The sequence below is a fragment of the Oncorhynchus masou genome, chromosome 18 (assembly GCF_036934945.1).
Source record: "Oncorhynchus masou masou isolate Uvic2021 chromosome 18, UVic_Omas_1.1, whole genome shotgun sequence".
Lineage (NCBI taxonomy): Eukaryota > Metazoa > Chordata > Actinopteri > Salmoniformes > Salmonidae > Oncorhynchus > Oncorhynchus masou.
The window spans coordinates 20,607,829-20,627,806 of record NC_088229.1 but is presented as its reverse complement, the minus strand read 5'-3'; the positions used below and the strand labels follow the sequence as shown (position 1 = coordinate 20,627,806).

Genomic DNA, 19,978 nt, shown 5'->3' with positions numbered 1-19,978 from the left:
TGATTGTATTTTAATGGACAAAAGCAGTTTCTTTCAAAAACAAGGACATTTCTAAGTGACCCCAAACTTTTGAACGGTAGTATATATATATGTATGTACAGTGGGGAGAACAAGTATTTGATAACCTGCAAAATCGGCAGTGTTTCCTACAAAGCATGTAGAGGTCTGTAATTTTTATCATAGGTACACTTCAACGGTGAGAGACGGAATCTAAAACAAAAATCCAGAAAATCACATTGTATGATTTTTAAGTAATTAATTTGCATTTTATTGCATGACATAAGTATTTGATACATCAGAAAAGCAGAACCTAATATTTGGTAAAGAAACCTTTGTTTGCAATTACAGAGATCATACATTTCCTGTAGTTCTTGACCAGCAGGGATTTTGGCCCACTCCTCCATACAGACCTCCAGATCCTTCAGGTTTCGGGGCTGTCGCTGGGCAATACGGACTTTCAGCTCCCTCCCAAGATTTTCTATTGGGTTCAGGTCTGGAGACTGGCTAGGCCACTCCAGGACCTTGAGATGCTTCTTATGGAGCAACTTCTTAGTTGCCCTGGCTGTGTGTTTCAGGTCATTGTCATGCTGGAAGACCCAGCCACGATCCATCTTCAATGCTCTTACTGAGGGAAGGAGGTTGTTGGCCAAGATCTCGCGATACATGGCCCCATCCATCCTCCCCTCAATACGGTGCAGTTGTCCTGACCCCTTTGCAGAAAAGCATACCCAAATAATGATGTTTCCACCTCCATGCGTCACAGTTGGGGTGGTGTTCTTGGGGTTGTACTCATCCTTCTTCTTCCTCCAAACACGGCGAGTGGAGTTGTGACCAAAAAGCTCTATTTTTGTCTCATCAGACCACATGACCTTCTCCCATTCCTCCTCTGGATCATCCAGATGGTCATTGGCAAACTTCAGACGGGCCTGGACATGCGCTGGCTTGAGCAGGGGGACCTTGCGTGCGCTGCAGGATTTTAATCCATGACGGCGTAGTGTGTTACTAATGGTTTTCTTTGAGACTGTGGACCCAGCTCTCTTCAGGTCATTGACCAGGTTCTGCCGTGTAGTTCTGGGCTGATCCCTCACCTTCCTCGTGATCATTGATGCCCCACAAGGTGAGATCTTGCATGGAGCCCCAGACCGAGGGTCATTGACCGTCATCTTGAACTTCTTCCATTTTCTAATAATTGCGCCAACAGCTGTTGCCTTCTGTTAAGGGATTTTAATCAATAATGACTAATTATGTATACATTTCAATCAGGACTGACTAATGAGAATACTATTATGTTACTGTATAGATTTATGAATTTTCTTTTTATCCTAGTACTGAATATAATGTGTGTAAATATAATCAATAATTAGAACAATGACTGTCTGTTCCTTGGTAGAAATGAATGAACTTTTCGTCAGACTGGCTAGAATGCTTATCGACACAGGAAGACCTTGGCTCATAAATTATATTAAATTGGTGTGGGACGATGTGGGAAGGCCTGAGATACTGCCTTTGCACCAGGGTGAAGAAGAGACGGGACAGTTCGAAAACTAATGACGTCATTTTCAGTTTATAACCTGTGGTAAAATGTTTCATGTTCAGTACTCTCGAGAATAAACGCTGCTGATTGATTTTGAGACTGGTCTCTGTCCATTTTATGCAAATAAGAGTCTTACAAATTCTTAGAAGTGGGCAGAGTGTTTAATTTAATTGGGTATTAAAACATGTAGGAATTTTTTTCCAGTAACACCTTCTCACCAAGCTGCTTGCCTATTGTCCTGTAGCCCATCCCAGCCTTGTGCAGGTCTACAATTTTATCCCTGATGTCCTTACACAGCTCTCTGGTTTTGGCCATTGTGGAGAGGTTGGAGTCTGTTTGATTGAGTGTGTGGACAGGTGTATTTTATACAGGTAACGAGTTCAAACAGGTGCAGTTAATACAGGTAATGATTGGAGAACAGGAGGGCTTCTTAATTAAAGAAAAACTAACAGGTCTGTGAGAGCCAGAATTCTTACTGGTTGGTAGGTGATCAAATACTTATGTCATGCAATAAAATGCTAATTAATTACTTAAAAATCATACAATGTGATTTTCTGGATTTTTGATTTAGATTCCGTCTCTCACAGTTGAAGTGTACCTATGATAAAAAAATCACAGACCTAAGTAGGAAAACCTGCAAAATCGGCAGTTTATCAAATACTTGTTCTCCCCACTGTGTATATATATATATATATATATATACATATATACATACATACATACATACATACACACACACACACACACACACACACACACACACACACACACACACACACACACACACACACACACACACACACACACACACACACACACACACACACACACACACACACACACACACACACACACACACACACACACACACACACCATTAGGGGGAGCCTGTAATAATCCATTTGTTTAGAGATACAAATTATAATCAGTTTTTAATAAAGCAATACAGATTTAAGGTAAGTGTGTTGGAGGCAACTGGCACCCCCTCCAATAGGGCAGCTTGAAAAAAAAGTGCCAACTGTAGCCACTTATTTCCCGAAGCATGACCATCATTAAAATACCACATCTTTACCAAACTTTTATTTTCTTGTGTCAGCAATTGGACATTGTTCTTAGGGGGAGCGAGTTACACCACGTTACCCTATCAAGATATAATTTAGTTGTGTGATGACACTTTGTATTGCCATTTTGAATTGTATTTATCAGACATTTTTGATTATTTTCATGAACATTTCGTAAGAACACTTGGAAATATTATTTAGGCCTATGGATCTTCGTTTATTGTCATAATATGAAGGCCTATAGATTTCTCCTCTTTCACGCATTTCTGGAACTTTGGCTACCAGCTCTGTGCCTTTGTGCACAATCTCCAGATGCTATTTCAGGTTTGATGTGGTGTTTCTAGACAAATATATTCATGCTTGCTGCCTGTGCATAGGTTAAGCAGGGGACACAACACAACTGCCATCTTTCTTTGATTTTCAGTTTCACGATGCAAAGCTGTGTGTTTGCAATCCTCACCTCAATTGTAAGACATTCATTCAGTTTCTTGCATGAAGCAGAGATGGTCTCAGAGGTGGCAAACTCAAAATACCACAACTTGTTCTTCATTCTAGAATATTGAACAACATTCTTGCATTAACTTAGGGTCGTTTACACCATGCACAAAGTCATTACACCTAAAAGTCCCCTCTGAATAACCAGACTCCAGTCCGGTTATTCAAGTTTTCTTACCTGCTATTAAATTTCTGGGGGTGTTTCTCTCTCAGCGTATGAAACCGGTGGGCAATAGAAGCATCCTGTCAACACAGAACAAGTTATAAAAAAGTTGACAAAGCATTCTGGTGTGTGCCATAACTAAGTAGCCTGGACATATCATTTTTTGCTGTCCTGCCAACTCCTATGGTCATTGCCATGTTGACGTGACAATGACCATAGGAATTGGCAAGACAGCACAAACAGATCTGGGACCATGATAGAAGTTCACTCACCACTCCGATGGAGAAGTAGTTGTTGATGATCTCATAAGGCACAGGGTCACCCATCTCCTGGGGATCCTCTAGGATCACCTCTACATTCCATCGGTCCATCAGCACCGGGGTGCTGCCCTCAATCTCCTTCAGGATCCGACACAGATCCGTCCCATCATAACCTATAGGGGAGAGTGGCTCAACTATATTCAGCATCACTCCATCAAGGGAACTTTAGTATTCTTTCTCACATAGATATCTACATATATTTCAGGATGTTCTGTTTCCCTGGAAATAATCAGAATTTATATTAACATAATAGTTTTGAAAATATACTTGTAAAAAAAAAAGAAGTGGTCTCTTTGCACAACTTACCCCAGGTTTGGGATAAGTTCAGCCGCGGGACTGTAAGTTAAGCCGCCTACAAATTTCTGTACTGAATGAAATATTACCACTACATTTTTCAAACCATTTCTATTTTTATTTCCCAAACACAATCACAATTGCTTTTTTGTTGTTTAATAATTTGAAGCATCTTTTAACACACACCTAAAAGACATGCCTAACAAACACTTTGTACTTAAAAAAAACAACATTTTTAACACAGGCCAAGCCCTATTGTTACCTCATTTCTAGCGATAATGCGCTGCATTACACCTGGGAAGAAAACACTTCAATTTGCTCAACTTAAACAAACATTGACTATATTAGCCCACACAGTTACAGTTGAAGTCGGAAGTTTACATACACTTTAGCCAAATATATTTAAACTCAGTTTTTCCACAATTCCTGAGATTTAATCCTAGTCAAAATTCCCTGTTAGGATCACCACTTTATTTTATTTTTTCACTTTATTTTTTTATTTTAAGAATGTGAAATGTCAGAATAATAGTAGAGAGAATCATTTATTTCGGCTTTTATTTCTTTCATCACATTCCCAGTGGGTCAGAAGTTTACTTACACTCAATTAGAATTTGGTATCATTGCCTTTAAATTGTTTAACTTGGGTCAAACGTTTTGGGTAGCCTTCCACAAGCTTCCCACAATAAGTTGTGTGAATTTTGGCCCATTCCTCCTGACAGAGCTGGTGTAACTGAGTCAGGTTTGTAGGCCTCCTTGCACGCAGACACTTTTTCAGTTCTGCCCACACATTTTCTATAGGATTGAGGTCAGGGCTTTGTGATGGCCACTCCAATACCTTGACTTTGTTGTCCTTAAGCCATTTTGTCACAACTTTAGAAGTATGCTTGGGGTCATTGTCCATTTGGAAGACCTATTTGTTACCAAGCTTTAACTTCCTGACTGATGTCTTGAGATGTTGCATCAATATATCCACACAATTTATCTCCCTCATGATGCCATCCATTTTGTGAAGCACCCCCACAACATGATGCTGCCCCCCCCCCATGCATCACAGTTGGGATGGTGTTCTTCGGCTTGCAAGCCTCCTACTTTTTCCTTCAAACATCAAGATGGTCATTATGGCCAAACAGTTCTATTTTTGTTTCATCAGACCAGAGGACATTTCTCCAAAAAGTACAATATTTTTCCCCATGTGCAGTTGTAAATCATAGTCTGGCTTATGTTGATATAGGACTAGGTTTACTAGGGATATAGATACTTTTGTACCTGTTTCCTCCAGCATCTTCACAAGGCCCTTTGCTGTTGTTCTGGGATTGATTTGCACTTTTTGCACCAAAGTAAGTTCATCTCTAGGAGACAGAACGCGTCTCCTTCCTGAGCGGTATGATGGTGCATGGTCCCATGGTGTTTATACTTGCGTACTATTGTTCGTATAGATGAACGTGGTACCTTCAGGCATTTGGAAATTGCTCCGAAGGATGAACCAGACTTGTGGAGGTCTACACATTTTTTTTCTGAGGTCTTGGCAGATTTATTTTGATTTTCCCATGATGTCAAGCAAAGAGGCACTGAGTTTGAAGGTAGGCCTTGAAGTACATCCACAGGTACACCTCCAATTGACTCAAATGATGTCAATTAGCCTATCAGATGCTTCTAAAGCCATTACATAACCTTCTGGAATTTTCCAAGCTGTCTAAAGGCACAGTCAACTTAGTGTATGTAAACCTCTGACCCACTGGAATTGTGATACAGATACATTGCGATAAGTGAAATAATCTGTGTGTAAACAATTGTTGGAAAAATTACTTGTGTCATGCACAAAGTAGATGTCCTAACCGACTTGCCAAAACTATAGTTTGTTAACAAGACAATTGTGGAATGGTTGAATGACTAGTTTTAATGACTTCAACCTTACATGGATGCACTTTCATGCTAGGTTTAGGACCTCATAATGAAGATTACATAAACCCAAACTGATGTATAGAACAATCTTAAAATAATATTATTTGGTTTAGATACGAACATCATGAAACCTCTTACAACATTTTTTTTACCTAACTTGCTTACCACTTTTCCCATGTGGTTTCTTCCTTCACAATGATGACCTTTTCCTAAATATTTAGTTAAATTATACATTTTGTGTATGGATTCCTATAAACAAGGGTGGCTCAACTTACCCCTTTGGCTAAACTTACCCCGTTATACAGGAAATATGATACGTGAACACACAACAGAATGAAAAAAGACAAAAGACAACCCTTCTCACCTCCTCCCCATCTAAGACAACGTGCAAGGTCATTTCCTGTGCCCAGGGGTAACACAGCCACAGGTGGCCGCACTTGAAGATTGGCTTTTTCTGATTGCACCAGAATTGGAGAAAGAGAGATGGTCAGCATTACTCATGTCTAGGTTACTACATGGAATCCATTTCTGTAACATGTTTGATCAGAAAATGAATAGTTTTTACTCATATACTAAAGTTGACTTGTCTATTGGCATGTACACTCAGTGGCCAGTTTATGGTACACCCATCTAGTCCTGGGTCGGATCCCCCTTTGCCTCCAGAACAGCCTGAATTATTTCGGGGCATGACCACTTTCTCCACACCGTTACACTACTGCCAACAGTCAGTATCGTTGACACCAGGCAGGATGGGGCCATGGACCCGTGCTGCTTACACTAAATCCTGACTGCCATCAGCATGACGGAACAGGAACCGGATTCGTCGGACCAGGCAATGTTTTTCCACTACTCAATTGTCCAGTGTTGGTGATCGCGTGCCCACCGGAGCCACTTCTTGTTTTTAGCGGTTAGGATTGGAACATGGTGTGGTCGTCTGCTGCAATAACCCATCTGTGACAAGGCCCGACGAGTTGTGCATTCCGAGATGCTGTTGTGACCCACCGGTTAGCTTGCACGATTCTTACCATTCTCCTTCGACCTCTCATCAATGAGCTGTTTTCTTCCACAGGACTGCCGCTGACGGGATGTTTTTTGTTCATCGCAACATTCTCGGCAAACACTAGACACTGTTGTGCGTGAAAAGGCCCAGAAGGGTGGCCGTTTCTGAGATACTAGAACCGGCACGCCTGGCATCAACAATCATACCACGTTCAAAGTCACTCGTTTTTTCCCATTCTAATGTTCAATCGAACAGTAATTGTATGCCTCGAGGCCTGTCTGCCTGCTTTATTTTGCAAGCCACAGCCACGTGACTCACTGTAGGAGCGAACCATTTTCCTGAACGGGGAGGTGTACCTAATAAACTGTCCACTATGTGTATAGTACATGGTCTACCAATATTGTGGACTGGACCCCACCTATGGCATCAAGTATCCAGCCCACAGTGCCGTCCCCTCCGCAAACCAATATCCTGTAATCCTTCAGATTTCTGAAGAAGCACAGCCTGAAACACAGAGTGTGTATTATGTTGGGGGTGCAGTACAAGATCTAACAGTGACGTTCACTAATGGTTATGACATCTCAGAGAGAAATAAGCCGTTCAAGTTTACTTGAAGTATGAGTGTACAAAGTGGTCAGTCAACAGTGTAAAAAAAAAGAAGAAAGAAGGCGTTATTTATATTTATTATTTCTAAACATAATTTTTAAACCAAAAGTAGAGAAATCTATCAGATATAAAAATGCTGAACAAAGTCTTCCAAACATGGAGATCAACTATGATTAACATCATGGTTGTGATGATAAGTTTATAACAAAAAGGTTAAACATAAAAAGATTAGTGAAGAGAGGATATCGCTAACTAGGATATCGCTAACAGGTCGCTAACTTTATTTTTAGGCCAATATCGGTATAAATGTAATAATTTTACAACTGCGACCTGGCCAACAACACAGAGTTACACATAAATGTACAGTCAATAACACAATAGAAAATATATGTACAGTGTGTGCAAATGTAGAAGAGGAGGGAGGTAAGGCAATAAATAGGCCATAGAGGTGAAAAAAATTCTAATTTAGCATTAACACTGGAGTGATAGATGTGCAGATGACGATATGCAAGTAGAGATACTGGTGTGCAAAAGAGCAAGAGGATAAATAACAATATGAGGATGAGGTAGTTGGGTGTGCTATTTACAGATTGGCTGTGTATAGGTACAGTGATCGGTAAGCTGCTCTGACAGCTGATGCTTAGAGAGGGCGCAAAAGACTCCAGCTTCAGTGATTTTTGCAATTCGTTCAAGTCATTGGCAGCAGAGAACTGGAAGGAAAGGCGGCCAAAGAAAGTGTTGGCTTTGGGGATGGCCAGTGAAATATACCTGCTGGAGCACATGCTACAGGTGGGTGCTGCTATGGTGACCAGTGAGCTGAGATAAGGCGGGGCTTTACCTAGCAAAGTTTTATAGATGACCTGGAGCCAGTGGGTTTGGCGATAAATATGTAGTGAGGACCAGCCAACGAGAGCATACAGGTCGCAGTGGTGGGTAGTATATGGGGCTTTGGTGGCAAAACAGATGGCATTGTGTTAGACTACATCCAGTTTGCTGAGTAGAGTGTTGGAGGCTATTTTGTAAATGACATCGCCAAAGTCAAGGATCGGTAGCATAGTCAGTTTTACGAGGGTATGTTTGGCATCATGAATGAAGGAGGCTTTGTTGTGAAATAGGAAGCCGATTCTAGATTTAATATTGGTTGGAAATGCTTAATATGAGTAACAGTCAAGGCCATGTCAGTCAAGGCCATGCCTTGATTTTCAGGAGAATGACATAGTTTCACTTCTGTTGGGAAGTAGGAGGGAGACCAGCATTTCTCATCTCCACAGCTTTGGCTATTCTATTCTGGACACATCAACATATTTTGACTGTGTTAAACCTGCCGCTGCATCATGTCATTAACAGTCAAGGCCATGTCACTGAAGGCACTGAGTAGGCTGGAGCTGTTGGGCAGCCCTTGGCACATTGACTGTAGTGTTTTCAGCTTCCCATAAGGTGGGAGTGGATGATGATACTTTGCGTTTTCTTTGTGTGAGGTGGGTTTCTGATAGGGGGTCATTATTCTCCAAAATGAGGGAAAACGTTGCACTTATGCCGGGGCCCAACAGTGGTGAAACTGATGAAGCATCAGGTAGTGTCAGTGGGACTGGAGTCACCAAATCAGGAGTAACCGAAGACCCTCCAAGAGATGGAGGAGATGAAGTGATACAATTAATGCAATGCAAAATCCCATATCTAACGTAATAAAACTAAAGTCATGTTTTTAACACAACTCACCCTCAGATTTCACAACAGGGACTGATGTTTCTGTCACAAAGGGGCCGGTGTGTTTACGGACATATTCAATCAATCCCTATACCAGTCTGCTGTTCCCACATGCTTCAAGAGGGCCACCATTGTTCCTGTTCCCAAGAAAGCTAAGGTAACTGAGCTAAACGACTACCGCCCCGTAGCACTCACTTCCGTCATCATGAAGTGCTTTGAGAGACTAGTCAAGGACCATATCACCTCCACCCTACCTGACACCCTAGACCCACTCCAATTTGCTTACCGCCCAAATAGGTCCACAGACGATGCAATCTCAACCACACTGCACACTGCCCTAACCCATCTGGACAAGAGGAATACCTATGTGAGAATGCTGTTCATCGACTACAGCTCGGCATTCAACACCATAGTACCCTCCAAGCTCGTCCTCAAGCTCGAGACCCTGGGTCTCGACCCCGCCCTGTGCAACTGGGTACTGGACTTCCTGACGGGCCGCCCCCAGGTGGTGAGGGTAGGTAACAACATCTCCTCCCCGCTGATCCTCAACACTGGGGCCCCACAAGGGTGCATTCTGAGCCCTCTCCTGTACCCTCTGTTCACCCACGACTGCGTGGTCACGCACGCCTCCAACTCAATCATCAAGTTTGCGGACGACACAACAGTGGTAGGCTTGATTACCAACAACGACGAGACGGCCTACAGGGAGGAGGTGAGGGCCCTCGGAGTGTGGTGTCAGGAAAATAACCTCACACTTAACGTCAACAAAACTAAGGAGATGATTGTGGACTTCAGGAAACAGCAGAGGGAACACCCCCCTATCCACATCGATGGAACAGTAGTGGAGAGGGTAGCAAGTTTTAAGTTCCTCGGCATACACATCACAGACAAACTGAATTGGTCCACTCACACAGACAGCATCGTGAAGAAGGCGCAGCAGCGCCTCTTCAACCTCAGGAGGCTGAAGAAATTTGGCTTGTCACCAAAAGCACTCACAAACTTCTACAGATGCACAATCGAGAGCATCCTGGCGGGCTGTATCACCGCCTGGTACGGCAACTGCTCCGCCCTCAACCGTAAGGCTCTCCAGAGGGTAGTGAGGTCTGCACAACGCATCACCGGGGGCAAACTACCTGCCCTCCAGGACACCTACACCACCCGATGTTACAGGAAGGCCATAAAGATCATCAAGGACATCAACCACCCGAGCCACTGCCTGTTCACCCCGCTATCATCCAGAAGGCGAGGTCAGTACAGGTGCATCAAAGCTGGGACCGAGAGACTGAAAAACAGCTTCTATCTCAAGGCCATCAGACTGTTAAACAGCCACCACTAACATTGAGTGGCTGCTGCCAACACACTGACACTGACTCAACTCCAGCCACTTTAATAATGGGAATTGATGGGAAATTATGTAAATATATCACTAGCCACTTTAAACAATGCTACCTTATATAATGTTACTTACCCTACATTATTCATCTCATATGCATATGCATATACTGTACTCTATATCATCGACTGCATCCTTATGTAATACATGTATCACTAGCCACTTTAACTATGCCACTTTGTTTACATACTCATCTCATATGTATATACTTACTCGATACCATCTACTGTATCTTGCCTATGCTGCTCTGTACCATCACTCATTCATATATCCTTATGTACATATTCTTTATCCCCTTACACTGTGTATGAGACAGTAGTTTAGGAATTGTTAGTTAGATTACTTGTTGGTTATTACTGCATTGTCGGAACTAGAAGCACAAGCATTTCGCTACACTCGCATTAACATCTGGTAACCATGTGTATGTGACAAATAAAATTTGATTTGATTTGATCCCCCTTGCCTGACAACTCACCCTGAATTGAATTCTGCTGCTCTATTGTTACATACATTCAGTCTAAACTGCCAACCTAGAAGTACTTTGACTTTAAAATAAGGGGCATTGTACAAAACATATTCATCAGCAATTGGATCGTAAAATTTAACCAGAGTATAAAAGTTGATAATGCCATCATGTAGGCCGGCTCTGGCCTAACCAATTGTTTTTTAGAAATTCTAGAAATCGTCGGGGGGGAGGCAAATCCAGACTCATCACGGAGAAGAAACATCAGTTGGCTGGAACTACGCCTTTATTACACGGCAATAGCACCCCCAACCCAAAAACATCTTCCCGCGGCCATGGTCGCTTACTGTTCGTCTAGCACCCCCCACTGCATTGATTTTCTGTGTAATGTCAAAAATTTGCTGCCTTTCACCACTCCCTGTATTTACCATGTGCAACATATTTTTGTGGCGCATGACCTCCCTGTTCATCACTTTCCCTTTCGCTGAAATTATTTTTCCGTCTGTGTTTGTCTGCTTTCTTTTGAACATACAGAGCTGCATTGCCTCGCATTTTTGACAGCCTGCGACTGAGCGATATTTGACCAGAATCCATCAAATTTATTGGGGAATTTATTTGTGAAACTTTAACGCGAGATACTGTAGTAAAACTCTTACAACTATTAACTTTTTTCCCAACTGCCACCAGTTTGGCGGAAAAAACAAACATTAACATAGTAAAATGTTTTACAGCTTTGTCACCCTATTTTTTATTTTAAAATGATCTTATTTGATTATTTTATATATATTACACGTGATAAGGCCACAGACAGCCAGAGGTAATTACAGATACCTGTGATCATCTAAAGTACCAACAAAAAAAACACTAAATGTCATCTGCTAAAATTCCCATAAAAAAATGTGAACGTTTACTGGTAAACTTTGAACGTTTCCAGTAATATACCCTCCCTTTGCAACCATTTTATTGGCTTTGATGTTCCAACTATCCCAATACCATTGCATATTCAAGCAGTAAATAAGAGAACTGGTAATGAATTTATATTAAAGCCCAGATACACACACAATAACAAATCTCAGACTTCTCAAAATGTAAAATGTCTTAAATGTAATTTTCGAGATTTAAAGCTGCTAAATACACCCCAGTTGTCCAATTAGTGATGCAGGTAAAACAGAGTGCAGTTTTTCATTTTATACTAATAGTGGTCTATACTTAGATACATCATATGCAGTTATCCATATGGGAAACCTTACCCTGGTCCAGGTCCACCATTGGATAGGTTATACACCTGCCGTGGATTCAGCAAATACTGGAATTTACGCAGAACTCTGAAATGAATAAAATAGGACTTGAAATTGTAAAATAGAAACATTGACATTGTTTATTATTCAACCATAAATGCCCATTTGTGTAGGAGTGTTCACTTGTAGCATCACCTTTCTCCCTGCTTGCCTCCACTTTTAGGGTTCACAAACACTAAAAGAGGATGAGTGTCTGGGACCGGATCAATCTGATCAGAGATAAATAGTTCAAAGATTACAGCAGTTTCACAAATGGATACAATGATATTGTCAGTATATTCAGTCTATATTGTCAGTATATTCAGATGACATATACAGTGGGGCAAAAAAGTATTTAGTCAGCCACCAATTGTGCAAGTTGAAAAAATGAGAGAGGCCTGTAATTTTCATCATAGGTACACTTCAACTATGACAGACGAAATGGAGGAAAAAAAATCCAGAAAATAACATTGTAGGATTTTTCATGAATTTATTTGCAAATTATGGTGGAAAATAAGTATTTGGTCACCTACAAACAAGCAAGATTTCTGGCTCTCACAGACCTGTAACTTCTTCTTTAAGAGGCTCCTCTGTCCTCCACTCGTTACCTGTATTAATGGCACCTGTTAGAACTTGTTATCAGTATAAAATACACCTGTCCACAACCTCAAACAGTCACACTCCAAACTCCACTATGGCCAAGACCAAAGAGCTGTCAAAGGACACCAGAAACAAAATTGTAGACCTGCACCAGGCTGGGAAGACTGAATCTGCAATAGGTAAGCAGCTTGGTTTGAAGAAATCAACTGTGCGAGCAATTATTAGGAAATGGAAGACATACAAGACCACTGATAATCTCCCTCGATCTGGGGCTCCACGCAAAATCTCACCCCGTGGGGTCAAAATGATCACAAGAGCGGTGAGCAAAAATCCCAGAACCACACAGGGGGACCTAGTGAATGACCTGCAGAGAGCTGGGACCGAAGTAACAAAGCCTACCATCAGTAACACACTACGCCGCCAGGGACTCAAATCCTGCAGTGCCAGATGTGTCCCCCTGCTTAAGCCAGTACATGTCCAGGCCCGTCTGAAGTTTGCTAGAGAGCATTTGGATGATCCAGAAGAAGTTTGGGAGAATGTCATATGGTCAGATGAAACCAAAATATAACTTTTTGGTAAAAACTCAACTTGTCGTGTTTGGAGGACAAAGAATGCTGAGTTGCATCCAAAGAACACCATACCTACTGTGAAGCATGGGTGTGGAAACATCATGCTTTGGGGCTGTTTTTCTACAAAGGGACCAGGACGACTGATCCGTGTATAGGAAAGAATGAATGAGGCCATGTATAGTGAGATTTTGAGTGAAAACCTCCTTCCATCAGCAAGGGCATTGAAGATGAAACGTGGCTGGGTCTTTCAGCATGACAATGATCCCAAACACACCGCCCGGGCAACGAAGGAGTGGCTTCGTAAGAAGCATTTCAAGGTCCTGGAGTGGCCTAGCCAGTCTCCAGATCTCAACCCCATAGAAAATCTTTGGAGGGAGTTGAAAGTCCGTGTTGCCCAACAACAGCCCCAAAACATCGCTGCTCTAGAGATCTGCATGGAGGAATGGGCCAAAATACCAGCAACAGTGTGTGAAAACCTTGTGAAGACTTACAGAAAACGCTTGACCTCTGTCATTGCCAACAAAGGGTATATAACAAAGTATTGAGATAAACTTTTGTTATTGACCAAAAACTTATTTTCCACCATAATTTGCAAATAAATTCATTAAAAATCCTACAATGTGATTTTCTGGATTTTTTCTCTCATTTTGTCTGTCATAGTTGAAGTGTACCTATGATGAAAATTACAGGCCTCTCTCATCTTTTTAAGTGGGAGAATTTGCACAATTGGTGGCTGACTAAATACTTTTTGCCCCACTGTAGTCTAAATGGAATATGGCTGTGAGGCACTTCCTAGTGACAGTTCTCTAGACTCTAAACAAGGTAAAATAGTTAGACACGGTTTCTTATTTACTCACACCAATTACTATCCAGCAGTCCTGTAATAGGGAAAGGCCTAGACAGGGTACAAGTACGTACCTGAAGCACCTTTCCGTCAGGAGTGGTGTTGTGGTCACTGTCGCCGGCTGAGCTCGAGGAGCCGTTCTTCATGCTGTTAGGCTTCTCCTGATGGGGTCAAGAGAGAGATGAACAGTCAACTTAGCAAATCCAGAGATCATATAAAACAACAAGCAATAACCGTATAATAGTCAAATACAGATGTATTGTTTCTCAAACTAGACATCTTAGCTATCCTACTATAACCATTGCATGTGAGTGAATGTTGTTAAGAGAATAAAAAAAGTAATTTCACTAAGTTGAGGTTCCTTAAAATATATACTTATGTGAGCTTTATAGTATTAGACACCTGTCATAGGGCAGTAGGTTATCCTGTACCTTCATAACAGGGTAGATGGCCCAAGGGGGGAGGATATGGTCTCTGAGAGTTCCACAGTTACAGTCAGAGGGCTCCTGGGAGGCACAGTCATCATGGCGCTGGAATACAGTAACAGCCAGTGATATCTATTATCAAATTATTCATTTATAAAGCTAACCACATTTGATTTATAAAGCATTTTTATATCAAAGTAGTCACAAAGTGCTGTATTGTTCACAGACGTACAGTACCAGTCAAAAGTTTGGACACACCTACTCATTCAAGGGTTTTTCTTTATATTGACTATTTTCTACATTGTAGAATAATAATGAATCAAATCAAATCACATTTTATTAGTCACATGCGTCGAACACAACAGTGAAATGCTTACTTACGAGCCCCTAACCGACAGTGCAGTTTCAAAGAATACGGATAAGAATAAGAGATAAAAGTAACAGAGTCAATGTGCGGGGCGGGGCGCTGGTTAGTTGAAGTAGTATAAGTCGGAAGTTTACTTACACCTTAGCCAAATACATTTAAACTCCGTTTTTCACAATTCCTGACATTTAATCCTAGTAAAAATTCAATTTTAGGTCAGTTAGGATAACCACTTTTTTTTAAAGAATGTGAAATGTCAGAATAATAGTAGAGAGAATTATTTATTGATTCAACACATTCCTAGAAGTTTACATACACTCAATTAGTATTTGGTAGCATTGCCATTAAATTGTTTAACTTGTGTCAAACGTTTCGGGTAGCCTCCCACAATAAGTTGTGGTGAATTTTGGACCATTCCTCCTGACAGAGCTGGTGTAACTGAGTCAGGTTTGTAGGCCTCCTTGAACGCACACTCTTTTTCAGTTCTGCCCACAAATTTTCTATAGGATTGAGGTCAGGGCTTTGTGATGGCCACTCCAATACCTTTAATTTGTTGCCCTTAGCCATTTTGCCACAACCCTAGAAGTATGCTTGGGGTCATTGTCCATTTGGAAGACCCATTTGCGACCAAGCTTTAACTTCCTGACTGATGTCTTGAGATGTTGCTTCAATATATCCACATAATTTTCCAGCCTCATGATGCCATCCATTTTGTGACGTCAACCAGTCCCTCCTGCAGCAAAGCACCCCCACAACATGATGCTGCCACCCCCATGCTTCACAGTTGGGGTAGTGTTCTTCGGCTTGCAAGCCTCCCCTTGTCCCTCCAAACATAACGATGGTCATTATGGCCAAACAGTTTTATTTTTGTTTCGTCAGACCAGAGGACATTTATCCAAAAAGTGCAGTGGCTGTTTTGGAGCAGTGGCTTCTTCCTTTCTGAGCGGCCTTTCAGGTTATGTCGATATAGGACTCGTTCTACTGTGAATATAGATACTTTGTACTTGTTTACTCCAGCATCTTCATAATGTCCTTTGCTGTTGTTCTGGGATTGATTTTCACTTTTCGCACCAAAGTACGTTCATGTCTAGGAGACAGAAAGGATCTTCTTCCTGATGGCTGCACGGTCCCATGGTGTTTAGACAGATGAACGTGGTACCTTCAGGCATTTGGAAATTGCTCCCAAGGATGAACCAGACTTGTGGAGGTCTACACATTTTTTTCTGAGGTCTTGGCTGATTTATTTTCCCATGATGTCAAGCAAAGAGGCACTGAGTTTGAAGGTAGGCCTTGAAATACATCCACAAATACACCTCCAATTGACTCAAATGATGTCAATTAGCCTATAAGAAGCTTCTAAAGACATGACATAATTTTCTGGAATGTTCCAAGCTGTTTAAAGGCACAGTCAACTTAGTGTATGTAAACTTCTGACCCACTGGAATTGTGATACAGTGAATCATAAATGAAATAATCTGTCTGTACATAATTTTTGGAAAAATTACTTGTCATGCACAAAGTGATGTCCTAACCAACTTCACAAAACATAGTTCGTTAACAAGAAATTTGTGGAGTGGTTGAAAAACGAGTTTTAATGACTCCAACCTAAGTAAACTTCCGACTTCAGCTGTACATGTAGGTATAGTTATTTGAAGTGAGTATGCATAGATGACAACAGAGAGTGACAGTGGCGTGGAGAGGGGAGGGCAATGTGAATAGTCTGGGTAGCCATTTGACTAGACGATCAAGAGTCTTATGGCTTGGGGGTAGAAGCTGTTCAGAAGCCTCTTGGACCTAGACTTGGCGCTCTGGTACCGCTTGCGGTGTGGTAGCAGAGAGAACAGTAAATGACTAGGGTGGCTGGAGTCTTTGACAATTTTCAGGGCCTTCCTCTGACACCGCCTGGCATAGAGGTCCTGGATGGCAGGAAGCTTGGCCCCAGTGATGTACTGGGCCGTTCACACTACCCTCTGTTGTGCCTTGCGGTCAGAGGCCGAGCAGTTGCCATACCAGGCAGTGATGCATCCAGTCAAGATGCTCTCGATGGTGCAGCTGTAGAACCTTTTGAGGATCTGAGGACACATGCCAAATCTTTTCAGTCCCCTGAGGGGGAATAGGTTTTGTCATGCCCGCTTCACGACTGTCATGGTCTGCTTGGACCATTTTAGTTTGTTGGTAATGTGGACACCAAAGAACTTGAAGCTCTCAACCTGCTCCACTGCAGCCCCGTCAATGAGAATGGGGGCGTGCTCAGTCCTCTTTTTCCTGTAGTCCACAATCATCTACTTTGTCTTGACCACGTTGAGGGAGAGGTTGTTGTCCTGGCACCACACGGCCAGGTCTCTGACCTCCTCCCTATAGGCTGTCTCGTTGTTGTCGGTGATCAGGCCTACCACTGTCGGCAAATTTAATGATAGTGTTGGAGTCGTGCCTGGCCTTGCAGTCATGAGTGAACAGGGAGTACAGGATGGGGCAGAGCACACACCCCTGAGTGGCCCCTGTGTTGAGGATCAGCGTGGCGGATGTGTTGCAAAGAGAGGTGTTCAGTCCCAGGGTCCTTAGCTTTTTCATTAGTATTGAGGGCACTATGGTGTTGAACGCGGAGCTTTAGTCAATGAATAGCTTTCTCACATAGGTGTTAATTTTGCCCAGGTGGGAAAGGGCACTGTGGAGTGCAATAGAGACTGCATCATCTGTGGATCTGTTGAGGCGGTATGCAAATTGGAGTGGGTCTAGGGTTTCTGGGATGATGGTGTTGATGTGAGCCATGACCATCCTTTCAAAGCACTTCATGGCTACAGACGTGAGTGCTACGGGTCGGTAGTCATTTAGGCAGGTTACCTTAGTGTTCTTGTCCACAGGCACTATGGTGGTCTGCTTAAAACATGTTGGTATTACAGACTCGGACAGGGAGAGGTTGAATATTTCAGTGAAGACTTGCTAGTTGGCCAGTGCATGCTCGCAGTCCATGTCTTGGTAATCCGTCCGGCCCTACGACCTTGTGAATGTTGACCTGTCTAAAGGGCAGGCAGGGTGGCAGGGTAGTCTAGTGGTTAGAGCATTGGACTAGTAACCGGGAGGTTGTGAGTTCAAACCCCCGAGTTGACAAGGTACAAATCTGTCGTTCTGCCCCTGAACAGGCAGTTAACCCACTAGGCCGTCATTGAAAATAAGAATTTGTTCTTAACTGACTTTCCTGGTAAAATATATATATTTTTAAAAAGGTCTTACTCACACTGGCTGCGGAGAGTGTGATCACTCAGAGCAGGTGTAGTACGACTCGATCTTAGTCCTGTATTGATGCTTGCCTGTTTGATGGTTCGTCGGAGGGCATAGCGGGATTTATTATTAAATTCCGGGTTAGTGTCCGGCTCCTTGAAAGCGGCCGCTCTAGCCTTTAGCTCAGTGCGGATGTTGCCTGTAATCCATGGTTTCTGGTTGGGGTATGTACGTACGGTCACTGTGGGGACGACGTCATCGATGCACTTATTGATGAAGCCAATGGCAGATGTGGTGTACTCCTCAATGCCATTGGAGGAATCCTGGAACATATTCCAGTCTGTACTAGCAAAGCAGTCCTGTAGCTTAGCATCTGCTTCATCTGACCACTTTTTATTGATCTAGTCACTGGTGGTTCCTGCTTTAATCTTTGCTTGTAAGCAGGAATCAGGAGGATAGAATTATGGTAAAATTTGCCAAATGGAGGGCAAGGGAGAGCTATGTATGCATCTCTGTGTGTAGAGTAGTGGAGTATAGGTGGTCCAGAGTTATTTTCCCTCTGGTTGCACATTTAACATGTTGATAGAAATGAGGTAAAACTGACATTAAAACTATGAAATAACACATATGGAATCATTTAGTAAACAAAAAAGTGTTAAAATCTTCAAAGTAGCCACCCTTTGCCTTGATGACAACTTGGCGCAGTCTTGGCATTCTCTCAACCAGCTTCACCTGGAATGCTTTTCCAACAGACTTCAAGGAGTTCCCATATATGCTGAGCACCTGTTGGCTGCTTTTCCTTTACTCTGCGGTCCAACTCATCCCAAACCATCTCAACTGGGTTGAGGTCGGGTGATTGTGGAGTGGAGGCCAGGTAATCTGATGGAGCACTCTATCATTCTCCTTCTTCGTCAAATAGCCCTTTTAAAATATTATTTTAAAAAACAACAATTTAACTAGGCAAGTCAGTTAAGAACAAATTCTTACTTACAATGATGGCCTACCCCGGCCAAACCCAGACGGCACTGGGCCAATTGTGTGCCGACCTATGGGACCCCCAATCACAGCCAGATGTGATTGCAGTCACTGGATTTGAACCAGTGACTGCAGTGCACCTCTTGCACTGAGATGCAGTGCCTTAGACCGCTGCACCGCTCAGGAGCCAACCTGAAGGTGTGTTGGGTAATTGTCCTGTTGAAAAACAAATGATAGTCCCACTAAGCACAAACCAGATGGGATGGCATATTGCTGCAGAATACTGTGGTAGACATGCTGGTGAAGTGTGCCTTGAATTCTAAAGAAATCACAGACAGTGTCACCAGCAAAGCACCGCTACACCTCCTCCTCCATGCTTCACCGTGGGAACCACACATGCAGAGATCATCCGTTCACCTTCTCTGCGTCTCACAAAGACACAGCGGTTGGAACCAAAAATCTCCAATTTGGACTTTCCACCAGTCTAATGTCCATTGCTCGTGTTTCTTGGCTCAAGCAAGTCTCTTCTTATTATTGGTGTCCCTTAGTAGTGGTTTCTTTACAGCAATTCGACCATGAAGGCCTGATTCACGCAGTTTCCTCTGAACAATTGATGTTGAGATGTGTCTTGTTACTTGAACTCTGAAGAATTTATTTGGGCTGCAATTTCTGTGGCTGGTAACTCTAATGAACTTATCCTCTGCAGCAGATGGAACTCTGGGTGTTCCTTTCCTGTGCTGGTCCTCATGAGAGCCAGTTCCATAATA

The 19,978-nt window shown here is 42.5% G+C and overlaps 1 protein-coding gene across 1 annotated transcript in view; it reads right to left on the bottom strand.

The window, feature by feature from the left end:
- LOC135504168 (diacylglycerol kinase alpha-like) overlaps positions 1-19,978 on the bottom strand; it is a 50,190-nt gene that overhangs the window by 9,937 nt on the left and 20,275 nt on the right. The window contains exons 12-20 of the mRNA XM_064922507.1: positions 14,660-14,758; positions 14,303-14,389; positions 12,372-12,445; positions 12,189-12,263; positions 7,188-7,273; positions 6,134-6,223; positions 3,526-3,686; positions 3,269-3,333; positions 3,056-3,146 (exon numbers count right to left, since the gene is read on the bottom strand). Of these exons, the coding sequence (XP_064778579.1) occupies positions 3,056-3,146; positions 3,269-3,333; positions 3,526-3,686; positions 6,134-6,223; positions 7,188-7,273; positions 12,189-12,263; positions 12,372-12,445; positions 14,303-14,389; positions 14,660-14,758 (828 nt within the window). The remainder of the gene's footprint in view (positions 1-3,055; positions 3,147-3,268; positions 3,334-3,525; positions 3,687-6,133; positions 6,224-7,187; positions 7,274-12,188; positions 12,264-12,371; positions 12,446-14,302; positions 14,390-14,659; positions 14,759-19,978) is intronic.